At 39.9% G+C, this 24,439-nt stretch overlaps 1 protein-coding gene across 3 annotated transcripts in view; it reads left to right on the top strand.

The window, feature by feature from the left end:
• rab11fip4b (RAB11 family interacting protein 4 (class II) b) overlaps positions 1 to 24,439 on the top strand; it is a 55,973-nt gene that overhangs the window by 18,485 nt on the left and 13,049 nt on the right. For 2 of the 3 annotated variants that reach the window (XM_035660567.1, XM_035660568.1), the window contains exons 4-6: positions 21,705 to 21,955; positions 22,213 to 22,398; positions 24,175 to 24,309. In XM_035660567.1, the coding sequence (XP_035516460.1) occupies positions 21,705 to 21,955; positions 22,213 to 22,398; positions 24,175 to 24,309 (572 nt within the window). Of the gene's footprint in view, positions 1 to 10,457; positions 10,928 to 21,704; positions 21,956 to 22,212; positions 22,399 to 24,174; positions 24,310 to 24,439 lie in introns of those variants that run through there. The other variant, XM_035660569.1, reaches the window with a different exon arrangement.

The raw sequence follows: 24,439 nt of genomic DNA, 5'->3' as shown, positions 1-24,439 counted from the left end.
AGGCACTTGACCTTTAATACATTATGATTGGCTATACGTCGGAGAGCGCACGTGTGTTTGTGCCGCAGACGTTAAAGTTTGGTATTTACATTTATTACATGTAGGTGTCTTTATCTACACAAACAATCAGACAACAAAAAATGAGTACATTGTGGCATGAGCACAATGTTTATATGTTCTGACGTGCAGCCAATCATAATGTGTCAATGTGTTATGTCATCTGTAAATGCAGGACCCCAAGCATATCTGGTGCTCTTGCCTTGTCTATGAAGTTTTCCTTTCTCTGCACTGTGTTTTACCTGATGGAGAGAATAGAGTCGTAGTGTACAACTAGGGCAGTGCCCTATGTAAGTAGTAGTCCTGTTGCAAGTCAACTTTTATGCACATGCCATTTGTACCATAAAAAGTACATTTATGTAAAACATGTAATGTAAAGCAATATATGTAAAATAATATATATAATATATTAAATAAATGTGCTGCCATTTGTTACTCTTTTTCCTCCCAGTTTGATATGACCCGCAGTCCTTATTGCTTTTTGCTTGGGGAAGTTACAGACCAACCAGGAGTACTTGTTAGTCGATAAGGATCCCTCATCAGCTCCCCAGCGGTAAACTTCAGTGGGGTCGCAGCACCGCTGCAAGGGTTTGAAATTTGCACTGGCAAATGAGTGGTTTTTTCCCCCCTCTCCCACATAGGAGCCTCAGTCAGTGTACTACCTGAACTGACTTTATTAACTGCACCTTATGTGCTTTCAGAAATACTTCTACCTTCATGGTGGATCAAAAGGTATACATCTAGGGCCTGTTATCTGCCTGTGCTTCTAAGTGCCGTTCTGAAAGGGCATGGACAACAACGTATTTATTTGTTACATTTGGAGGATTTGTTGGGATAAAGAGCGTCTATACAACACTGTGTGCTCACGCAGCTGTTCTGTCCTAACTGTCCATCTTAGCACTGTACGTGCGTTGGGTGATCTCTTCTGGCCCTTCCTTTTTTGATGATACTCCGCTAAACTCCGCTAGACTTTGCTTTGCCATCACTTTTAGCTGTTAATTTCCAAACAACTTGTCTTTCTGCCTGGGTGCCTTTTTCATTGTTTTGTGCAAGACAGAACAGAGTGCAGAACGTGTGAACTGGCAGAGCTGTTGTGTGTCCATTCTCCAAAAAATGAAGAAGGAAGCAGAACACAGAAAAGTGATTGTCCCTGCAGATCATCAACATTGTTGCAAACATGAACATGGATCATGGAACATATATATATAACACTAAATCAGATATATGTAAATACTTATCAATGGACGTACACTCAAAACACACACATTTCTTTTCATAAAAGCTGAAAGGAGAGATTGTACTGTGTTTAACCAGCTAATGGCATGCCCAACACCAAGCCCTCTCAGTCACTCAACAGTTACACAGACTGTGTTAAGTGCACAGACTGCACTGTGCCTCAGTGCTATCAGTCTGAATGATGCCTCACATGAAGGTGTCAGATAGCTGAATCAGTGTGACCACTGTCATTTAGTTTTCAGCAGAGTCTTTATTTTTCTCTTCATTTGTGTGAATTTTTCCAGTTTCTTTGCAGTTTGTGCTCAGTTGCCGGCTTTGTAATTGGAAGAATTGTACCACTGCTTTGAGATAGTCAGAAAAATATTACTTTAAATAAAACATTTAACTCACTCCCTTACTTTCTGTCCCACTCTCTTCCATTCCTCCTTAATTTGCTGTCTCTTTCCGTCTCTCGCCACTGTTATCTCCCTTGCCTAGTACTGGAGGTCTGGGCAAAGCTCTGCTGTCCGTCTCTCTTGTTATCCATAATTAGTGTCCAGACCCTGTCTTCCTCTTTTCAAAGTGGATAAACTGAATTGCTTACAACAGCACTGTTGCCCCTAGCCCAACCTCTCTCTCCTCTCATCGTCTACTCTTACTCTACTCTTTTCAACCCCCCCCCCCCCCCAAATCTGAGCCAGCATTTCTCAAGCATTGCTCAAGGCCAATGTGTAAAACGCTGCACTCTTCCTCACTATCCCTGTTATCAACCCTCTTTACATTCTCTTACTTTACTTTCTTTTTAGTCTGCTGCTCATGTTTTATTTGGGCCTTGCCTGATTTAATCCTTGAATTTTCTCCACTAGATCTTTAGGTCCTCTCATCCCCTCCCTCTCTTTGCAGTTTTTTTTCTTTGATCCTCATTTTCTCCATTGTTTTTCTCGCTAGCTATTCAATCAGTCCACCCATCTTTGTTTGCTCCAGGATCACTTTGTCTTTCTTCCCCTCTCATCTTTCCTCTGTTTTTCTCTCTCATTCTCTTTCTGTTTGTTTAATTAGGTCGCTAATTGTCCTGTGATGTGTGGACTGAATAGAAAAGCTGTCACAGGAGCTCAGTTCTGGATGACTACCTCCTCCTTCTCCCCTTTCTCTCTCTCTTTCTCCCTCATTCATATACAACAAAGATATACACACTTGAATTGCATTCACCAAACACTGGCAATTATCATACACCTTTAAGGGAATTTAGTGGGATATTTACTAACATACAGAAATATTAAATGAGTGCAGTTCTGAAGAAAACAAAAAAAAGATTAAAGATTAAACTTGATTGACCCCACAGGAACATATAGCATTTCCATGTATAAACATATTTCTGAACTACAATAATGCATTTTTCACACTCTTAGTTAAATGATGCTGTCAGCTCAACAAAAAGGTAAATTAATTAATTAATTGAAGTTGAGTTGAATAATGAAGGATCAGTCCAGTACATATGATGCTCTTATATGTATATTCAGATTTATTTTTAAGCTCCGGGTTGCGTATAATTTGTTTTGTACAAAATGTTTTCAATCTAGCACCGCTTTAGGACCGACATGTTCCAGCTGTAAGGAGAAAGCATATGTAGCAAGTTTACAAGGCAGTTTCACACATAAATGTTGCCTCCACCTCAGGGTTACAATGCAGCCATAAATGAAGGGTAGGCTTGCTCAAACTGTTTCAACAGGTGTTTCAGCAGTATTGTATCCTCCACAGTGTCATAACAGCGTGACACACTATAACCTCACAGCTGTTTCAGATCCTTTCCATGTAAACGAGAACTGTGAGTGAAAAAAAGGACTGATCTTGGAGTAAATCTTTACTGTGGCCAACTTCCTGTGTCAGCACCCAGGTGTCTGTAAACCACAACACTGCTGCACTGCTCTCTGTGTAACTGGAATAATGCCACAGAATTAAATACTTTAATATAACTGTCCAGTTCTTATGATATTGGTCCCATTATGCATGTTTGGTATTCTGTTAAGTTACTGCAGTACATGCTTTAGCACAGTTTTTCTCAAATAGGGTATACATACCCCTAGGGGTACATTGGAGTACTGCAGGTGGTATGTGAGATTTCTTTCAATAAAAAAGTAAATGTAAGTTCAATAAACTACAGTTTCTATTAAATATTCCTACTTTCAGTGCAGTTTCCTAGCTGCCATAAACTGTTAACTGCAGTAAAACCTCACAGAAGAAGAAGAAGCAACGAACGCAATCATTCTTGATGATGTTTATTTACTGTAGGAAGCTAGTTTCAATATATATATATATATATATATATATATATATATTTCAAAGGGGGCACATATTGAAAAAGGTTTGAGAACCACTGCTTTAGTACCATATGTCTGTTGTGGCACATTGCAATAGCTGTAACATACTATAAATGCGAAGTATAATTACCAATCAGTGAATGTGTCTGTTTAGGATAAAAGAGTAAAGCATGTTGGGAACCGTTGAGGGTTTGAAAATACTGTTAATCTCTATAGTGGCCCCACTCGTTAAGTTCAAATACCTCATCCACTGTGTGTGTGTGTGATTTTTGTGCATCTCTTGTGTTTGTTCTATCAAAGTGCATTTATATTCCATGACCTTGGCCCATAACTCTCATGGTTCAGTGTTTTCCCTCCTGTCTGTCAGGCTAATTAGCAGCCATTGTCTAGTTGCATTGTTTCGGTTCAGCTCACACAGAGTGCCCTCCCTACCCACCATAACCTTTTAATAGAAGAAGTGAAAACCTCAAACCATGAACATCCTGCTCTGTGGCACTTCTTCTTCAGCTCTGAACCGCAAATACACCGACATAATGGCAAGAGTTTTGTACAAAACACAAATCCTCAAATCTTTCCTGTTCTCGCAGTCTTTCCATTGTCAATTGTTTTCTGTTTGTCTCTCTCCCCTTCCTATCTTGTGTTTTAATAAGACTTATCTTTATCTTCCTCTTCCTCACTTCCTCATTGATCCCTCTGTCACTTTCTGTCCCATTGATCTGATAGTGATTCGATAGATGCATGGTCAGGTCGTGTGTCAGTCACCTGTTAGCCGGGCCTACTCAGTCAGCATACTGACAGAGGAGAAAAAAATCTCTTTTCCACTCTTTTTTAAGGCAGGTGACACACATAGACATGGCATAACATGACAAGAAAAAGGAAAAAAGTTAGATCAGAAAGTTGTACTGTATAAGCAAATTAGCTATGTGTGTTATTGCTGCAGCACTGCAAAAATCCACTCATCACAGCTAATATTTTAAACATTGAACACACCCAACCATAGCGCTTTTTCATCACATCTTGCAACAGTTTTTTCAGGAAATATACCTTAAGGTGTTGCCCAGCATACAGGGTTTTGTATAAAGTGCATGCCATTCTCTCTGAGTGGAGACTAAATCTTATTGTATACTGGATACTACATTCATAACTATGTCAGAGAACACTGTGTACTTCCATAAACAGATGCATCCTCAGAATGTGAACAGTAATCAATGCCTTTACAACTGGGTGTGAGTTTTCCCTAGAGGCAACACTAACCCAGTAGCCTGGTTTCACTAATATTACATCAGTATAGTCACCAGTAGATAGATGTATACTGCTGTAGGAAGTGGCGCATCCTTCACATATTTCTCTTGCAGGATTCTCTGTTATTAGATAGGTTACTACTTTTCAATTCAACAGCGTTTAACAATAACAATAAGTTTATGAAATACTTATCTTGCTTGCTACTTCTGCATGTGTCATACCGCTACAAACAATGGTGTATATTGTTGCATAGATTAAGTGCGAGACTAAGTTTGTGGAAGTCGCTGCTCATACTTTTTGTTTGAGAGGACATATTCATGATTTTATAATAAGAAGTCATACCCGTGACTGTGTGACTTTTAATATTGTTTTGTATATCTATGTATGTGTGAATGTTTTTGTATTTCTAACTCGTCGTTACCTCTGTGTCCTTCCAGTGTATGTGTACCGCCTGTGAACGCTGCCTCCTGATGTAGTGAAACTAAATTGAAATTCCATATTGCATAGATACATCTCCCCTCTGTCATTCTCTTCATTCGATTTTTGTGTTTCTCCCTCCTCTCCGTGTCTCCTTTCCTCTTGTCAAATTCATCCATCAAAATTTTTCAATCACATGTACTCAGACTCATTTATTCGGGGTCTCACTTTTTCCGTCAAGCCTGGCAATCTCAAGATAGCAACAGATTTGATACTGCAGATTTCAGCTCTTTTCAATCTTTCTCTCACTCACTTGCTCGCTGACTTGCTCACTCACACTCTATCTGACCCCTTCCTTTCACCGCCTCCACTGCCTACATTGTCATTATAGTGAATCTCGCAAAGTTGTGCAGTTGGTGGTTGCATGTTGTCAGATCTTAGGCTCTGTAACAGATGTCAACTTCAAATGCACTTCTCCAAACGGTAACCCCGTATAATGACAGAGAATAATTATGGCATCTGAAGTGCAGCATTTCAGATTATGTGTAGTTATTAATTATGCGAGAAATTATACATTATTTATACACTGTAGCGCAGTCTAGTACTCAGATCAGGCCAAGCCATGATACAGACTGGTGCTATGGAAATTATCGGGGGCTGGAGTGCCAAAGGAATTCAGTAGGCTGGAGAATCAACTGCAGCATGCAGTCCTGAATGCCTGAGGCTAGAGGGATTAAGCAGCTAAAGGACAGCTGGCCTAATGGTGTGACATGAAATGTATTAATGGCTAACAACATTGTCGCAGGAAGTCTCAAAGTACACGTGTGGCGGTCATATGACCCAAACCTCTGAAAGAAGTAGCAGCAGAATTATTAGCATTCACCGCACTCAAACAAGCAGCCTACCCACCAACCCACTGCCCCCTAAAGAGTATCCCTGCCCCGTTTACTTCTTTTGAGCTTCTTCTGCTTCCTCTCTTATTCTGAGGGGCCTCTCCCTCTCTCGCTCTATCCATCTCTACCCCCACCCTCTTCCTCTCTGTCATTCCTCTTGCTGCATTGCGAACCCCAGCAGCTGGTTTGAGAATCCCCACAGAGCTGTTTCAGCTGAACTCTGCAACATGCACATTTGTTTAGGTTTTTTTTGTTGTTGATACAACTGTATGTGCACTGGAAGGTGTGCGTCTGAAGGGGTGTGTGTGTGTTTGCTCCACCCCTGTGTCCATTTATCTGTGGGTATAATGCACCTCCTCTTTGCCACCTACCCTCATCGCTTTAATACTGCACTTCACTTCTCCCCATTATACACACGTTACAGAAGGTAAAGTAATAATGTCTTTCTCTCTCTGAATAGCATTAACATAACTATGTTAACACTTTGTGACAGCACGTAGTGAAAACCAGGCCCTTGGTCCATAACTGTGTTGCAGTGTGAATGAGGCAGGTAGACATGAATAGAATTGTAAATGGCTTCTTTGAAAAGGGGGGAAAGGGGCCAACCCTCTAACAAATTGCACATAAACAAATAGCCACAGGCCATTGGTTGAGCCACTGCCAACATCTTTGAGAAGTGACAGAGAAAGAGAGCAAGAGGGAGGGAGAGAGAAAGGAGACGGTAGGACGGGTGCATTCCTTTCCACATAATTAGGTTTTATTTGGCTCACTCAGCTTGGATCATATCTCTTCTCTCCTCTTCATCCTTCTCACCACCTCTCCCTCTTTTTCTTGTCACTCCATCAGCATAAGAGTACTCACGCCAAGCATCAGGACTCAAGCAGCTATGACTTTCCGGCACATATTATATGAGATATTGGCCAGCATGCAGAGTATGACTCATGTAATGAACTCTGAAAAACTGAAAATATGTCAACAGGCGGAAGAGAGAGGGATAGCAAGAAGGTAATACGTTCACTGACATTTCCTTGTAATTTAAGCAGGATTACCTTTTGGCTCGGCTGCCATCAGCTCTTGCCAGAGTCTGCTGAGTCCAGTTACTGGAACAAGATGTGAAATGGTGAAACCTGAGCTAACACCATACAAACAAAAGCATGGAAACATCCATATAGCCAGAAAGTACAAGATTTTATCTTAATTATAATAACAACATAGGTTAATTAAATTGACATATTAGATTAGTCTAATGTTTTGGAGGAATGACAGCCAGAAGGTGATGGAATAAAAAAAAGAAATGCACAAAAGTAGCGTACAGCAAAAAAAAAAAAAAAAAACACACAGAAGCTGTCATCCATCTCTTTTTATTTCAAGTAGCACATTCAGAGACCGAAGGGGATTTGTTGTGATGGCAGTACAGTGTGTGATTTATGTTTCCACAGCATGGGGAACAGGTCCTTCAAATGTAAGTAGGACAACAGCAATATGGGAGAAACAATATTAAGACAGAGCGGATTGTAATATTGGCTGGTTCAGTCAAGCAAAATAATGCAGAAACATAGCAACTATATCTGAGAAATGATTCATTGTGAAATATAAACTTTTTGGGATCTGTTTTTATACTGTATATAAACAAACACATTGGACAAAAGCAGACCAAGAAGACTCATCTCCACTCCCACTCACCCATCCTACCCTGTCCCATCCCTAGCTACCCCTCTATCTTCACTGAAACTCTTCACTACCACTAACTTGGTGACCTTCATCACCAAGACATAAACATACGTCATACACTTACAGTAAAACATAATCTGAATAATAAGAAGAATTTAATAGCCAGTTCTAGACCCGATATAGGGAGCACAAGTAGGGCATGTGAGAGTTATGATTTCTACTGGAAATCTGTGTGTTTCACCTTCTGCCTGTATTGCTTTGTGCAGCACAACCAAAAGCAGGTAATCTCCTTTTCTTTGTGGACAATGTATACATTTATAACTTCACACAAATGCACATATTTTGGTAATTAAAACAAGCTCAGTCTGCAATTATTACTGTCATACATTGTGGTCCATGGGGGGTGTGAGTGTTAATTATGATCATGTAATGTTGGAGCCTATACACTAAATTCTAGATACACTAACTTTCTCACTAGGAGAGCAAGATACAGTCCTTAAAACAATGTGAATGCAAAAATAGCTCCACTAGAGGAATTGGCACCACCAAACTAGTGACAAACATGACAATCACATTGTCGGAGCTCTAATTAGAAGAAGTCTGGGCTGCAAGTGAGGAGTAAAGCCTGGCAGCTGGAATGATTGAAATGTCCTGTCGAGTTGAGATAAGACCTGAAAAATAAATAATGGTAAACCTTGCAGAGAACCGACTTAGACAATATATTCTCTGCATTTATTTAAAACTTATATAGACTTCTGTATAATACATAATATGCTTACAGGCACGTCATTAGGACATTAAGTACTGTGAAATTATAAAGAAATGTAGAAGAAATGACATAGGAGAAAACAGAAGTAAACACTTTTCTAGAGGGGCTGGTGCAAAGGTTATTAGGGGTTTTCATTCGTCCATTCAGCACATCAAATTATAAAAATGCAGATATATTATTTATCTTAGTTTCACTGATTAATTTAAACTAAGGATCAGATCTTATAAATATGAAAACTTTGAGTTTTGGTACATGATTCCTCAAATATCACATTGTAGCTGTAAAATGCAAACTTTTCAGGAATCACGTGTATATTGATTATGCATTTTGTAAAGGATTTCATGAGAGATTTGAGGATTTTCTCAACTTTTAATCATATGATCCTACAAGTGAATGAACATGTAAGTCACCAACGTTGGATTGACCAGGGTTTCACCCTACACCCAATATACCCTTTTGTTTGGGATTTGAGAAGTAATTGTAATGGGTTTATGTTAGAGCTCCACAGTTTGTAGAATGATATGAGATTGGATTATGGTTGTTATAAGTCTATGTAGGGCTGCAGCTAAATATGGTTTGTATTGTTGACCAATCTGTTAATTGTACATAAAATAGTTTTAAAAAAATGCCCATTACAATGTAATAAAGCCTAAGCCTAACCTGACTACGCCAGGTGGTTTGTTACACAGAACCATCTGGGAAGTCATCAGTGCAAACTGTTTGGAAATGGGCTGGTATTTACTAAAAGTACTTGGCAAGTGATAGAATGAACCATCTGTCTATGACAGTGTATCACAGGCAAACTTCAACCAATCAGATCAACGAACCATAACAAACTCTTACCTAAGCCAGTTGGGAGAAGAGTGAAAACATCTTTTCCACTGAGAAAGTGTAGATCTTTGCTCTTCTTTCAATGAAATCCATTTATGGTAATTATAATATAAGTGATGCTAGCACCATCTACACTAATCTCTTTAGCCGTCACTTTTAAGTCACTTCTCCCACACGTTGTCACACACACCTAGTGTCAAATCACGGCCAAAAATCAAGCCGTAGCTGCCAGTAGTTTCTCATAGCACGCTGATTGGTCAGAACCACTGTGGTTTGGACACAGGCACATGGCTTGAAGCCTGGCAAGATGGATTCTCACACGATCTTGTGATTTTGTGATCTCGCAAGTCTATCAAGGTTACAAGTTGGCATATTCAAATTGCTTGTTTTGTCAAAAACTCAAACATATTCAATTAAATAATGTAGAGGACTAAGAAAACCAACAAATGTTCCCATACTCAAAAATAGCAATTCATTAATCCATTACTGAAATAGTTGCTGATGCATTCTTTGATTGACTAATCCATTAATTGAATAATTGTTTCAGCTAAACTGTAATTATGGTGTCTTTTCTGTTTTTAAAGGACTTGACTTTCTGAACTCATTTGACAGCTTTAGCCAAGTGAAATGAACAACAAATGCCTCCGCTTTGCCCCCCCCCCCTTTTTCTCCTTCCCAATTGTGACTAACCAGTACGTCTTTTCTTTTTGACCCATGTTGTGGAATCTGCTGCATCACTGAAGACAAACTGTTTCAGTTTAGGTGACAGCAGTCACCTCCCACCCCCTCTTCACAGCCCACACAGGCACTGGCCTCTTCTACAGCAGAGACAGACAGAGAGGCAGGCAGGGCTTGATATGCAAATATAGCCTGAGTAGGCGGCAGCCGAGAGCCGAGTGTGCAGCAATGTGAGGACTCTCGCAAGCCCCGCCCCACAGAAGCCAGTTGCTAGGCGACCACCCGCAAGGCCAGGAGGAGGGGTAGGGGGGAGGAGGGGCCATGAATTCAACAACTGTTGCCTGATCTGAGCTCTCACTGTGTGAATGCGAGTCAGCCGGTGAACCAGTCAGCAAGAGAGGCAAAGTGTGAGGGTGTAAGGGTGTGAGGTCCAGAGTCTGTGCTTGTGTTTGTGTGTGTGTATGTGTGTGTGTGTGTTACAGAGGGAGAGAGAGAGAGAGAGAGAGAGCGAGAGAGGCAGTCGCAGTCTCTGTCGGTGCAGGAGAAGCCAGGCAGCCGGTGCAGTGTTTTAAAGTGAACGATACATCCTGCTCCTCTCTTTGGATTATACCACTAACAGGGACTCACCCTTTGGACTATCCCGACGCTTCCTCCTTCTCTTGCCTTTGAAGGGAACACCTGTGTGTGGTGTGAGAGTGTGCGTGTGTTTGTGTGCGAACCAAGACAACGGACTTAGCCCTGGTGAACAGGGCGAGTGGATGACTTCAGTGGTTGAGGGTTTGGCTGGTCGTAAGAGGGGGACTGCTGACCATGGACTCCCCTCACTAGTAAACGGGGTAAGCAACACAGACTGCACCCAACCAGCTGGAAAACGGGGGTGATGATAGATTATTTGACAGAATGGGAACAAAACAGAGACAAGACTCAAAGGAGAAAGGGTTTAGTGAAAGAGAGGCGAAAACATAAAGAAAGCAGAGATAGTTTTTAGTTAAGGGGGAAGACCGGCGAGTTAAGGGGGGTGGGGTGTGGAGGGGGTTAGATCAGCGGCAGTGCAGAGTCCATTGTCCCCCCAGTTTGTGTTTGAATGTGTGTGTGTTGCACGCATTTGACCCTGCCTCGCGGCTTCCCTGTCTGTCTTGTTCAGCTGTTGGCGTCTGTGTCATCACACTGCACTGTCCTGTCTCTTATGTTCACTCTCTTCTCATCCCTGTCTGCTTTCCAGTATCCCTCCTTATCATTTTCTTTCTGTCTCTCTCTCTGCCTCAGTCGCTGGTGGCTCTGTTGCAGTTCAACATCTCTCTGATGGTAATGGGATTAATTGGAAATCAGGGTAGCTGCAAGGAGAGGGAATGACAGAGAGAGGGGGGAGAGCGCGATCAAAAGAAGTGTGGAGGGAACAGGACAGATATAGCATGTCCAGGCACACATAGATAAAATATTAGATATGAGAACAACAAGTTTGCTTTGGAAATTGATTGATTTGGGTTTGTTTAATCAGGCCATAGTTTAGTGAAAAGAGAGAAGTTTATACCCTAACAGTCACATTGTATTTTGAAGCAACCACACTGAAAATGAAGGTGTACCTCAGACATAATCCACATTTTAGATCATCTAGAGAAATTTAGTCCATCTAAAGAACATGACTGCAATGAGCTGTTGACAATACAGGAGTATCAGCCTGTTTAGTCATGTGATGGTGACAGTACACCTGATACTTGCTGTACTTTTTGTACCTTCTAATATTCATTCATTACTCCAAACATAGAAAAGGCAAGGTGAGTCTTATTTGTATTGTGGGGATCACAATGGCAGCAATGTGACGTCAGACTCTATAGTCGTTTTGAATACTCCTGGACTGTGACTGGACATTACATAATGAGATTTACTCTTCTTCAGCTGAGCAAGAAGTTCCCTGCCGATTGTCCCAGACTCAAAAGGTCTCTGGAAGACTTTTGTTTCCCACTAAAAAAATCATTTTGCATGTGTTGATATAGTTGAATATAGTTGCTTTTAATACTGATTTGATTTTGTTTTACTTCAACGAGGTTGACATTCAGCCAGGATCACTTGACGGTGCACAGTGTGTACACCAGGACTAGAATAACTAGATTAGCATGCAGCACTGAGCTGTACTGGATGAATGGAGGCTAATCTTCAGCAGTTAAAACAGTCACTCCTCTCTCTGATTCCTTCTTTACTTTCTAATACATTGCTACTGAGAGAATACACAATAAGCTTTAGCTGAAACAAATTCCTTTTAGAAAATATCTTAATGGGTTATTGCTGTGCACATGCAAGAGCTGACAAGAAGCAGAGGTCTGACCACCTGCTGAGGGTCTGCCACTCACAGCACACTGAAATGCCCCCATTCAACGGACAACAGAAGGAGACACTGTCGCTCAAGAGACAGACAATGCACGTTGTTAAAGAAACACAGAAAAGTCCTTTCTATTCTTTCCACTGGAAACGAGTTTGATGACTCAGAGAGGAAAATCAACACGCTAGGCACAACACTCTTTGGTTTAAGATGATGGATTTGAACACTGAATGAGACGGAGAGTTGTGCAGTGTTTGTGCTGCTACATATGAGTCAGGGTGTTGTCCTTTTTCTCTTGTAGATGAATCTAACTTCTTCCTTGTAATCTCTAATAGTACTAGTGATGACTAGTGATAACTGAAGCATACCAAATGCTGAATCAGTAGGCCTGAAATTATTGGTCAATAAAACAAAGATGAATCAGGAAAAGGAAGATATTTTTATATTTCAAGGCAGTTATCACGCAAAAAGGCTACAAATTCCAGAGGTATTTCTGTTACATCATTGTGAATGAAATATCTTTGAGATGTTTAGACAAGAAATCTGAAGACATTACTATGGTCTCTAATTGTAAAGGACCTTTTTCACTGTTCGGATCATTATTTGCAGCCCCACTATTATATGTATGCATTTCACAGTCTGTCGAAAGACTAAAAACAAAGCACACTCATGACTTTGGTTTGACTTCTGTGGGTTATGCCGACTTCCTTGTTTTGATATGAAGCAGTGGCATGTTTTGTTATGTTATGTTTTGTTTGTTAAGTTACCGTAAATACATGTCAACACTTACGGTAAGAATTCAGAACAGGTGATTGACACCCCGAGGGTAAATGGACTAATAAACCCGCCCCCCCACACACATACTGTCACACTCACACACCTGCCTACATGTGTGACAGCTTCTCTAAATTACACATCAGTATGACAGTGATGTTTGGCCCACAGTTGGATTTTTATAACATTTAGCTTCGCTTTTACTTTCAGGTTTCTCTGAGGGGATTGGTGAGAAAAGTGCACGGGCATGAGGAAGTAGCTCTTTGAATTTTTGGAGCACATTGAGCCTTTTTATGATATCACATATTCACACACTGACACACATAACATACACATGTAGAACACTGACTAAATGTTGTGCACCAAATACTTTGTGTGCAGCTTTGTGGTTTTACAGTTACCAGGGACTAAATTGTCTTGTCTTGTCATGTTCTGTCAGGAATAAAATGCGGTAAAGTCATTAATTCAGACACAAACTGTGTAATAGGACTTATTAATCACTCATAAGCAAGGGATGTATTTCAAGTTCTCCTTGTTTAACTGTATAAACACACCCACACACACATGCAATTTGGTTTGAAACGCTTGTCACAGCACCTACAGCACCAATGTAGTAACTGCTAACTTCATGCTAAGTCCAAATATTCACCATCACTCATCTTTATACTTTTTATTTTGCCCTCCCAGAAATAGAACCGAAAACACGGGCGCAACACACTGTTTTACCTCTTGGGGTTTCCTGTGTGTCTCTAAGCTGGGTTTCATTGAGAATACCTCCACAGTCTCCAGTGTGCAGCTCCTGTCCCTCCCCACATTGTCCTTTGTCCAGCACAGCATTCCTGGTAATCCAAGCAGCTACCTGTTTCCCTTGAGACTGAGGTGGAAAGAACTCTGTGTATGCATGTGTGCGTGTAGTGTTTTTATAGATGTGTAGGTGTGTGTGTGTCAAGTTGCTCTGAAAGCCCCAGTGTTGATATTTTACTTACCGTTTTGACTTAAAGATGAATGAGCAGAGAGAAAGAGAGGCTTTATTTAAAAGTCTCAGGTGTTTTTGTGCACTATTTGTGTTCAGCGTGTGTGTGTGTGTTTCATTTACTGAAGTTTATCCCAGTGTTGATTTAACAAAATGTTCGCGAAAGATGAGTCATTACTTCCCCTTTGTGTAATGTGTGAGTGTGTGCATGCGTAGGAAGAGTATTGCTTATTGGAGAGTGTGAATAATACAGACATGCAGGCAGATACATGCACATACACACGGACAGAAAGTGTTTAAGCTTCTTTGTCATGGTATTTTGCAGCGGTATCAAAACTCAACAAATAAAAACGTATTTCAAGGTAGTATTTATTATAGATTATTCTGTTGAAAAATGTCAGTCATCAATGGGCCGAAGCCCGAGGTGACGTCTTCAAACAACCGTTCAAAATCCCAAACTATTCAATTTAATATTGAAAATAGAAAAACAGCACATTTCAGAATGTTTTTGCTTCAATAATGACTCAAATGATTGACAAATTATGAATTAGAATATTATTTTTAGGTTCTGTAAAGCCTCTTAAAGCCTCCTGTACCAGTGCCTCTTGTTACCCACTGGTGAGATCTGAGGCTCAGAGTGACAGAAGAGCCAATGATGATAGAAAAAAACGCTGAATATCAAAGAAGAAGCATTAAACGATTCACTTTATAGGTGAATATTTGTGTGGTGGCGGCACCTCTGGGAGCTCAGAGGATGAAATGAACAAAGAGAGAGAGAGACAGAGATGTAAGGCTTCTGCAGAGAAACGCCTCTTATCTCTGGAGCTCAGTCTGAGAAGCAGCTAGAAAGACTGCTGATCTTTCTCTGCTGCCCTTCTCTCTCTCGCTCCTTCCTCTCCCTCTTTTTGTTTTGTCTCCCTGATTCATTTCTCTATATTCCCCCCCTTTTCAATTTGCCCCACACTCTTCTGCTTATCCTCCAGTCCCTTTTACAGCTGACTCACACTAAATCAAAGCTTCATCAGTGTGGATCGATCCAGTGTCAGTTTGTGTGTCCGCTCATACAATCCCGCCCCACACTGGTGTAGCACTCCGTCTCTGTTTTGTCCTCTGTGTCTTTGGCACAACACTTGTTTTGCGTGATTGTACAGCAACAAGATGGTTACTGTCCAACTAGTTATACAACAAATAGACAACAGGAACAACACCTTTTAAAACCTTATAAGCTGTATAATTCCTTTAATCTAGCTTTGCTCAAAAGACAAACCACAAAAATGTTCTTCAAATATTTGTAGTAGGCAGTCCTCAGTAGAGATCTTGGAGATCTCTTATAAGATTGCTACATCTCTTTTTGAAGGAAGAAGCTTTTATTAATAAAATATATAATTCAGATCAATTTGCATCAAGAATTCTTTAGATTTTTATGTATTTTATTGATATTTATGGAATCATCTGCTGTATTCTGGGTTTGGAAATCGAGATGTTTTTATGGAAAATTCTGCAAAAGTTGAAAACAAATTAACAAAGAACTTTATTATAGATAAGTGAAACTAAATTAGACACATTTCACTAAACTGGATTCAGCATTTTCTGCTAAGAAAATAAGATTTTGTCCTCTTTTTACATTTAAATCAATAGCACCTCGAAATGCATGGTCATCCACATAATTCTCCACCGTGCCAGGGGGGCAGATTAATGATTTGTTCAGCACTAAAATGGTATTGACCCCTCAGCACTCAGCTTAGGCTAAAGGGGTGTGAGGAGAGGTGGATCGGGAGTCTGTCTTTTTAATGACGGCTGCAACAAAGCTGTTGTCGTTACTGTTCAACCTGATAAAGAGTTGGGGCTTTGATGACTTTAAAATTGAACACTAATCTCAATTTAATTGGCCTTTCAGTAAGTAATTAACTCATGTCAGTCTTCCTGTCACTCTCTCTCTCTCTCTGTGTGTTTTGTGTCTGTGTGCATGTAAGCTTTTATTGTATACAAGAGTGTACTGGCACTGTCTGTTAGTACATTAATTAGATACTGAAAACGAGAGTCAGATTTCTTGTATGTAGAGAAAGAAACAGAACAGACATTTTCTTTAACTGTAACAAAATATGTGATTTTTCCATGTCCTCTAGGACGTAGACGCCCCTATTTGGTGCCTTTTAAAACCGCAAGTAATCACTGTTGACAAATTAGGGCTGGGTGATATTGCTGAAAATGTATCACAATCAATTCAGTCAGTATTGATATTTTGACATTTTTGATTACATATTTTTAAAAAGGGCATGTTGAATTCAACCACTTGATTTATCAACGGTATTGATACTGAGTGTTGTAGCTGAAGACCACTCCATCATGGTCTGCCTGTGGTTTGTTTCTTGAGATGTAACAGGTGTCGGTCGTGACTGACGATATAGTGATTCACTCATAGCCCGCGTCATCGTCAAGGAATATGATTGGCGGTTTATGAGCCGGAGTGAATTCTATGTGCTTCCATGGCGGTTTGCATTTAATGCTTGCAAGTGAAACTATCGATATTATATTGAACAATTTTTTTATTTCTATCTGTTGCAGTTTTATTGCCAATGCCTATGAAAAAATCGATGTGTTTTTGAAGTGACTACCCTACAGTTAAAAGTTTGATTAGGTTTAACTATGACTATTACATTTCGTTAGGGGGCCGTTATGGTTACAATAATAAACTCTTAGTTAAGGTTATTGGCCAATCATGGTCATGCTTTAAAGGTGTAGTGTGTCACATTTAGGAGGAGAAATGGGATATAATAGATGCCACTAAATCCCACACGCTGGTCCTTTAAAGAAAAATAACCAACTTTAGTTGGAAAAGGGAAACTACAGTGGTCATAGTGCGATGTTTTGTTGATAATACGGTCACTTAAATTCCTCTTTTGTTCCTTATGGTAGCAAGAAGGCTTTGTCACTTGAACATAAACATATGCTGTTTTGGGCCACTTTCTGAAACAATTGATGCTGACATTCTTCTGAGGAGGACAGTTTTGCCTTGGTAAAACACAGGTGTAACTATTTATAATTCATTTGAGTGTACCAGTAAGCAAGCAAGCATATAATAGCAGAGCCCTGGACCTGGGATGGCCATCATTAGTATTATGAGTTACATTTCAAAATGTATACTGTGAAAGAGGTCTGTTTGCCTTTTAAGTTTTCTTCTTAGTCATATTCTGTTTCACATATACGCAATACAAACTACCAAATCAATTTGACTTCCTCAGAATAACCGTAACTGTTTATGCCATTTTGTCTATAAGGAATTTGCATCATGTATTTGGATGTGTCAATGATTTGACTACAGGTGATGTCAGAGGAAATGGATTGCAACTGAATATGGGTAGGAGGAGTTCGAGATAAACTTTTCAGTGTGTCTCTGAATGCATGTTTGCCTCCCGCTCACCTGCTTTGTTCCAAATCTTTCTCAACAGACACGCAAACACTGAATATTTGCCTCCATAGCAACCGATATTGTAGCAGTAATTGCAATACCATAATATTATTTTTCCTATTTTTATATAGTGTAATCTTCCACGGTGTTGCTCAACAACTGTAGCATGACAAATACATTAGTCAACGTTTTTAGTTTCAGGACTGTTTCAACATGGTGTGATTGGTAATCATCATTCATATTACACAAACTTCCGTCTACGCACTGCTGAAAAATTAATTTTCGCTGCCAAGCTTAACTGAAAGTTAATTATGAGGTCAAATTATTTTTCATTTACTTCAAACAGATTTCCAAAGTGTTTCACAGATATATAGTAGTGCTTGTTGTTTTTCTAAGTTACTTTCAGTTGCCTCTGATCTTTTCTCTGCTGTACCATCTGTCTTTCTCGTTCTCCATTTCATTTCATTTATTTCGCTCCACTTGACATGTGGTGATTTCTCTCTCTCATCAGATTCCCCGTCAAGAAGTGACAAGTGTCCCTGCTCTTTATTTTCTGTCTCTCTGTCGCTTTTCTCCACACTTCTTGCATTTTTCTACTGGAGCTGCAGTGGATGTAAATAATGCATTTTTCCCAGAGATCCTGGCTGTGTTAGAGTCTCTCTCTTCTCTGTCTCATACATGACTATTCATGCTGCACAACTGTTTCTCTACCTGGAAAATCTGCGCTGGCATCTATATTAAATAGTGTCTGACCTGAAAAAGTTTGCAGAGTACACATGTTTATTCAGCCATGTGTGATGAATTAAATGCAATAAATTATAATTAAATATATATAATAATAATAATAATTATAACACATACTGCATACACATTCATATTGTCTTCCTAAAAAACACTCAAACTGACCACGAACACACAGCAAAGGTCTGTTCACTCAACCTGAATTTCTTATCTCAGAAAAAAAAAGACTGACATGTTATTTTGTCTTCTTCATCATCTTTTTTTCCTATAGTCTCACCTTGGAGAGTGGGAAGAGAAGCAGGGTATGTCTTATGTCTGTGTTTTAACTAGGTCAGACCCTGCAGCAACAGACTCAGAGAGATCGGAAATATTTTTCCTATTTATGTAAAATATGACAAGAAATATGAAATATAATACAACAGCATGCATGCTGTGCAGAGGGATGATATAAAGCTGCATCGTTTTTATCGTCTTTCTTGTCTCTGTCTAGCAAATTTCTTTACATCTGAAAAAGGAAATCCATAGACATGATTGTTGATAAAAGCGTGATGCAGTATAGACTCTATTTCTTTTAATACAGTTCAGTTATGCATTTGGACTTTTAAACATCTTAGTATTTGGTATGTATTTTGACTTTAAAGCATCGGAAGCATTAAATGATATTCATAAATTGGAATTTTTTTTTAAAAGTTGTGTAATAGGTTGTGGGTATTTAACATTTGAATGAATTGAGCGCAGTTTTATTGTAGATATACGAATAGTATAAGGAGTATAAAATAGATGTTGTCTACTAGATTAGACGTACTACCAAACACTGAAAGGCTTCAGACACTTTTATCACCTGATAAAACCTGCTAATAAATCACCGTTGAAAGTTTTCTTGGGTAAAACTGCTCTATCAATGATGATTTAATTGTAATGGTGATAAAAATCCTCTTTCGGTCAAAGGGTGAAGTGAAGGCGCGTCAGGCCTCAGGCAGAGCTTGAGCCAGAGTTGAAAGCACCACAGAATCTGGCGTCATTGGTTCAAAGCCACCGGCATGTTGGATGCTGTTTGGCAGGCTGGCTGTGTTTGTGCTCTAGGGAGTCAAGGAACTCAAAACAGTCAGCAAGCTCTTTGGCAGTTTCAGCCCCAAGGCTGTTCTAGAGCAGGAAAGTACAGAGAGAGGCATACTGCAAACACACACGCACAGTTCCTCCCTTGATCATCACTTTTTTACTATTCTCAACAGAGTGACTGGTAAAGAGTACAAAGTACTTCTGTTTAAAAAACATACACACACTGAAGGATAGTACTGTCAACTGGTGCCTTTGCCTGAAACAACAGCAGTTAGAAAAGCTTTAATTGGCAGCCTAAATGATGGCACGTGTTTGTATAAAAGAAATGATTGTTGAGTGATTGCTCAACGTGTGTCGTTCCTGTGTCTGAACACTTCAAGGACCATTGTGTAGGATGTAGTTTTAGGTATTAGTGTAGCATAGGCGTAACGTAGTTAATGAGAGGGTATTAATAACTCTGGATAATATAGTCAGAGTGTTGACCTTGACGTTATTCTCAGGGTATTTCATTATATTATCGGTTCATCCACTGAGAAATGTGTTACCCTGCCACTGAAGGAATGATTTTCCAGTTATAGTTGTTCACATTATTAGGAAATGTATTGTGCAGGATTTCTTACCTTATCAACCCATATTGAGGGGCTTTGTTCTATATTTTGACAAGCCAAGACATTGTTTGTTTATATTATGTAAGCTCGCACTGCATATGAAAAACTCCTCTTCTCTCTTCCTCAAAAGGAGCACAACAGGTGTCAAACTTCCCCGTTGTGTTAGCTTGTTCAGTTTATTAAATTGTTGTGGTGCAGCACAGAGGGGGGTCTGCGTATTTTCTTGCCTCACGCCGTTTCTTTTTCTGCTGCAGGGAAATGAGGAGGACTGGTCTAAGGAATGCTAGAGGTCTAAAGAGACCTTTATCCTTCGTTTTATTCTCTGTGATTCAGCTCCAGACCCCATGTTGGCTCTTTGTAACAGTAGAGAGCCTTAGTTTATGAGTTGAATGAGTACTTTAGCTACATGGGTACGTAGGCATGCATATTTGTGTATTTGGGGATGTAAACAAATATGAATATATTACGAGCAGATAATCCGTTCAAATGTTTGCCGTAATATTCGTACCTTACAGACCATCTCAAAAGTGCATACAAAATGGCCAAGAGAGCTTTTGGGATGTCTGTTGCTTTCTTATTTAAGTAAATAAGTAATAAGGCCCAGTTATTTATTGTTGCCCATTTATTTATGTGCTTTTTTATTTTCTCATTAGACACTTCCACTGTTAAAACCTTCATCCCCACCCAGACTGTTAAAAGCTACGCAGGGTTGAAGGCAGGGTTCAAATACAAATCATTTTATTATGTTGATTAAATATTTTTTTTATATATTATTGAAAAAAAAAATATATATATGTATATATGTGCTGTTCAGCTAAGATTTCTACTTCAGTGGAGCTTAAAGGATGAAAAGTCAGGGTTGTGTGAGAGAGAGACAGAGTGCAGTCTGAAGTCTGAAGTCTGATATTGACCTGACTCCTCAAGCTACTTTGTTATCTCTCTGCCTCTCCTGCATCTTTTTATTCACAGCTCTCACCCTCTTGTCTAATCTCACCCTCACACTGTATCGCTAATTCCCTTTCATTCCTTTGCGGCTTTGTTCCTTATGCCCTCTTTTTCTTCCCCTTATACTTGTTAGCAATATTATTCTGTTCTGTACTTATTCTCTCCACCTCTATCCACACTCCCATCCATGCCTATTTTACTCTCTCTCCACCATCCTCTTACTCACTACCCAACATATTCATATATCTGCTCTCTCTCCTACCTGATTGCCTCCTAACCTTCACCCTCCTCCGCTCCGGGTTTCAGCTGTTCAGTCATGCCGAGAAAAGACCTTGTTAGATTTTAGCTGTAAAGCGTAAAACTAGATGGAGCAGGACCTTTGACTTGTTGCCCTTTCACCCCTCCAGCCCTCCAAACACACTAAGTCAACTTAAGACTATTCCCACAGTGAAGGAATTTATTAAATGCACCTAAATCCACCTTAAAACAGAATCCACTGCTGTTTCTCACAAAGCTTGCACCACATGGTTTGTGAACATCTTTCCTTAAACTAAAAACAAGTTAATGCCATTTTAATGTATTCCAAAAGAAGTTATTTGGATATGTTTTGGAGGGATATAAACATTTCTCCGCACTGTAAAAACCGCCTTTGAAGACATTAAGGATTTTCCACTAAGGGGAGCGATTTTGGTAACATCACTGTGATTACATTTCAACCAAAAAGCCCCCCCCCCCACAGTCAGTCAGTAAATAATTCTCTCTCCTCTCTCTCTCTCTCTCTCTCCAGGGTGGTGAGGAGGATCGGGTTTGTCCGGTCATCATGTGCACGCGGGCCTATCCTGACCCCGTCCCTGAGTGCCAGCTGTTCCCGGGTGAGGTGGAGGAGCCAGAGGAGGAGGTGGCAGACGAGGGAAGGGAGAGGGAATCAGACAGAGACAGCGCTGTGGAAAGCACTCAAGGGTCAGACACCTCTGACGGCCTGATCAGATCGGGGGACAAGGAAGACGCACTGGGGGATCTCTTTTTTCCTGGGGAGAAGTAAGCCCTGTTGATTGTCCTCACTGCTAGTGTCTCTATTTTCTGTATAATGTATCAGTCAACAAGTGATATGTTGGGGAAAATGTATCCTCTAAACTCAAATAAGCCCATGATATACTAGGTTATACTATGCATATAATCATTATTCATTTAAGATCAAAATCCAAAACAAATCTGAAACAAATTTCTTATCGAGTACCCAAAATGAAGATATTGAATTTAGAGTCTAACACCAACTTCTCTCTCTTCTTCCTCAGGTGTGGTCAGACCAGCATCTCAGTGACATCTGACCTATCGACCCGTTCCTCGGCTTCCCTGAACGAGGAGCAGTTTGAGGACTACGGCGAGGGGGAGGAACCAGACTACATTCCTAGCAGCCCCTGTCTGGACGACGAGACTCGCACCAACGGATACTCCGACCTCGGATCATCTGTTCCCTCTAGGTGAGAGACAGTTAGACAAAGAAACATTGCTCTTCATGTTTGAATGCTGAGTGGGACAGTATGGTAAAATGTCACATTGTTATTCCAGGATTTTCCACAATGTTGAACAGCAGGGCGGTGTAACCTCACCTAAAATAATGACCGCAGAGCAGATGGGCTGTTAAACCCAATACATTCAAAATTATTAAATGGGTGTGCCGTTTTTTTAGATCGTCATCTACTGAGATGGATTACGATCATTTGGCTCACCAATTCAGCCAATAATTTCTGTGGGAGAAACCCTACAACAACAACTCAATCATTTTTATAGATCTCTGTATTTATATTGACAATGTTGTGGGCTGGCAAACAGTTTGCATATTAAAACATGCATGTTAGGTCTCTTTCCTACGTCCTCCAAATAAACTTTGAAGTTTTGTCAAACTCTCTTTCAAACTCTTGATGTTTTTGCTCTTCACACACATTTGCTTGTTGCAACAGTAATTAGCGTGCATGGTTCCTGCACGCTAATTGTGTAGTTAAGTGGGTGATGACGAATTGATTATCTCCTGTACTGATGGCCTCCAGTATTAGTGTCCTATTGTTTTGTGTGTGACAGGTAGACTCACTATAGACAGTTCGCAAGGTTAATAATGACTCTATAAATAGCCTTAATTAGCTATGAATTTATATACTTATTATGGAGCTTTCTTGATGAATGATAGCGTTTCCTCAAGGCCCAATAGCAAACGTTTGGTGGCTCGGCACCTTGTGTTCGGACCAGGGGTTGGGAACCACTGTGTTAGTAAGTGCAGATAATTATACTCAGTTGTGTGTAGGTGTCTTTGCTTTTCTCAAAGGTTAAGTCTTGATGAAGACATTAACCACTTTCTGTAGTTTTAATTCTTTTAAATATTATGGACTTGATGCTCCACTCTGCGAGCTTCAGAATCATTACCTGACTCATATTATTCAGAGTCTTGACTGCAGAAGTGTAGCTTAGGAGTTTTTGCCCTTAAGGCCACATTAATATTCATCAAAGGCCTGTGTTTAATGGGATTAAGTCTCCCGGCTGATAGACTAGCAATACTGCTCCATGTTCCTTCCACGCATACCAAGCAGACAAAACTCACCAAATGGAGTTGGCATGGAGATTTAAATTCAAAATGAGGCCTGGATTTACAAGAAGTCTTTGACAACTCAGCATGGGAAAATTATTTAGATATCTACAGTACGAAGTGGGTTAAAGGTACACTCACTTATTTTGGTATAGTGTCTCTATAGTGAGATTTTAAAACTCAACTGTGAACTGTGTTGACTTATACAAACAGTGAGGGGGAGTTTTTGGAAACTATATCAAAACCAGGGAGTATATCTTTATGTACATACATGTAAAACCGTGAAATAATATTTGATAATGAGGTATTTTTTGCTCTCTTGCAGCACCTTCCCAAGATACTGCAATACAATAAACTAATTGGAGACTGCAAGTTATATTTATTCATTCTAAACATAGTGTTATGACAAGTGTTATTGGTTCCACTGAGTTCCTGTATTTCAAATGATTTGTCCCAGAAAATATCTGGATCTCTATGTTTCTCCTTCCTTTGACATCTTTTTCTCACTCAGTTTCAGTTTTTATTGGCGTTATTTAGTGAAAAGCTAGAACAATTGTGTCTTAGTACCAGCTACATGTCTCACTTCTGCACACGCTCAAGTACACACGTAATCAAAGCCAGTTTGTTTTAAAATGCGGTTTCCAGCAGATAAAAACTGTGTCTGTATGTGTGTTTACAGTGCGGGCCAGACTCCTCGTAAGGTGCGTCAGCATTACACTGGTGAACAGATGGATGTCTACTGTTCTCAGTGCAGCAAAAAGGTCAACCTCCTAAATGACCTGGAGGCTCGCCTCAAAAACCTCAAGGCTAACAGGTAGGACACATACACGTGCACACAAACACACACACAACATAGTATTACACAATATCTACAGCCACTAAATGCCATTTGTTAGTACAAATTCCATTAGGAGTAACTTTGAGTTAAGGATTGTAACAGTTTT

This window comes from Morone saxatilis, unplaced genomic scaffold, assembly GCF_004916995.1.
Source record: "Morone saxatilis isolate NCDOM2014 unplaced genomic scaffold, NCSU_SB_2.0 Contig17, whole genome shotgun sequence".
Classification (NCBI taxonomy): domain Eukaryota; kingdom Metazoa; phylum Chordata; class Actinopteri; family Moronidae; genus Morone; species Morone saxatilis.
Note: the sequence above shows the minus strand (reverse complement) of the source record. Positions and strands in the feature narration are given on the sequence as shown.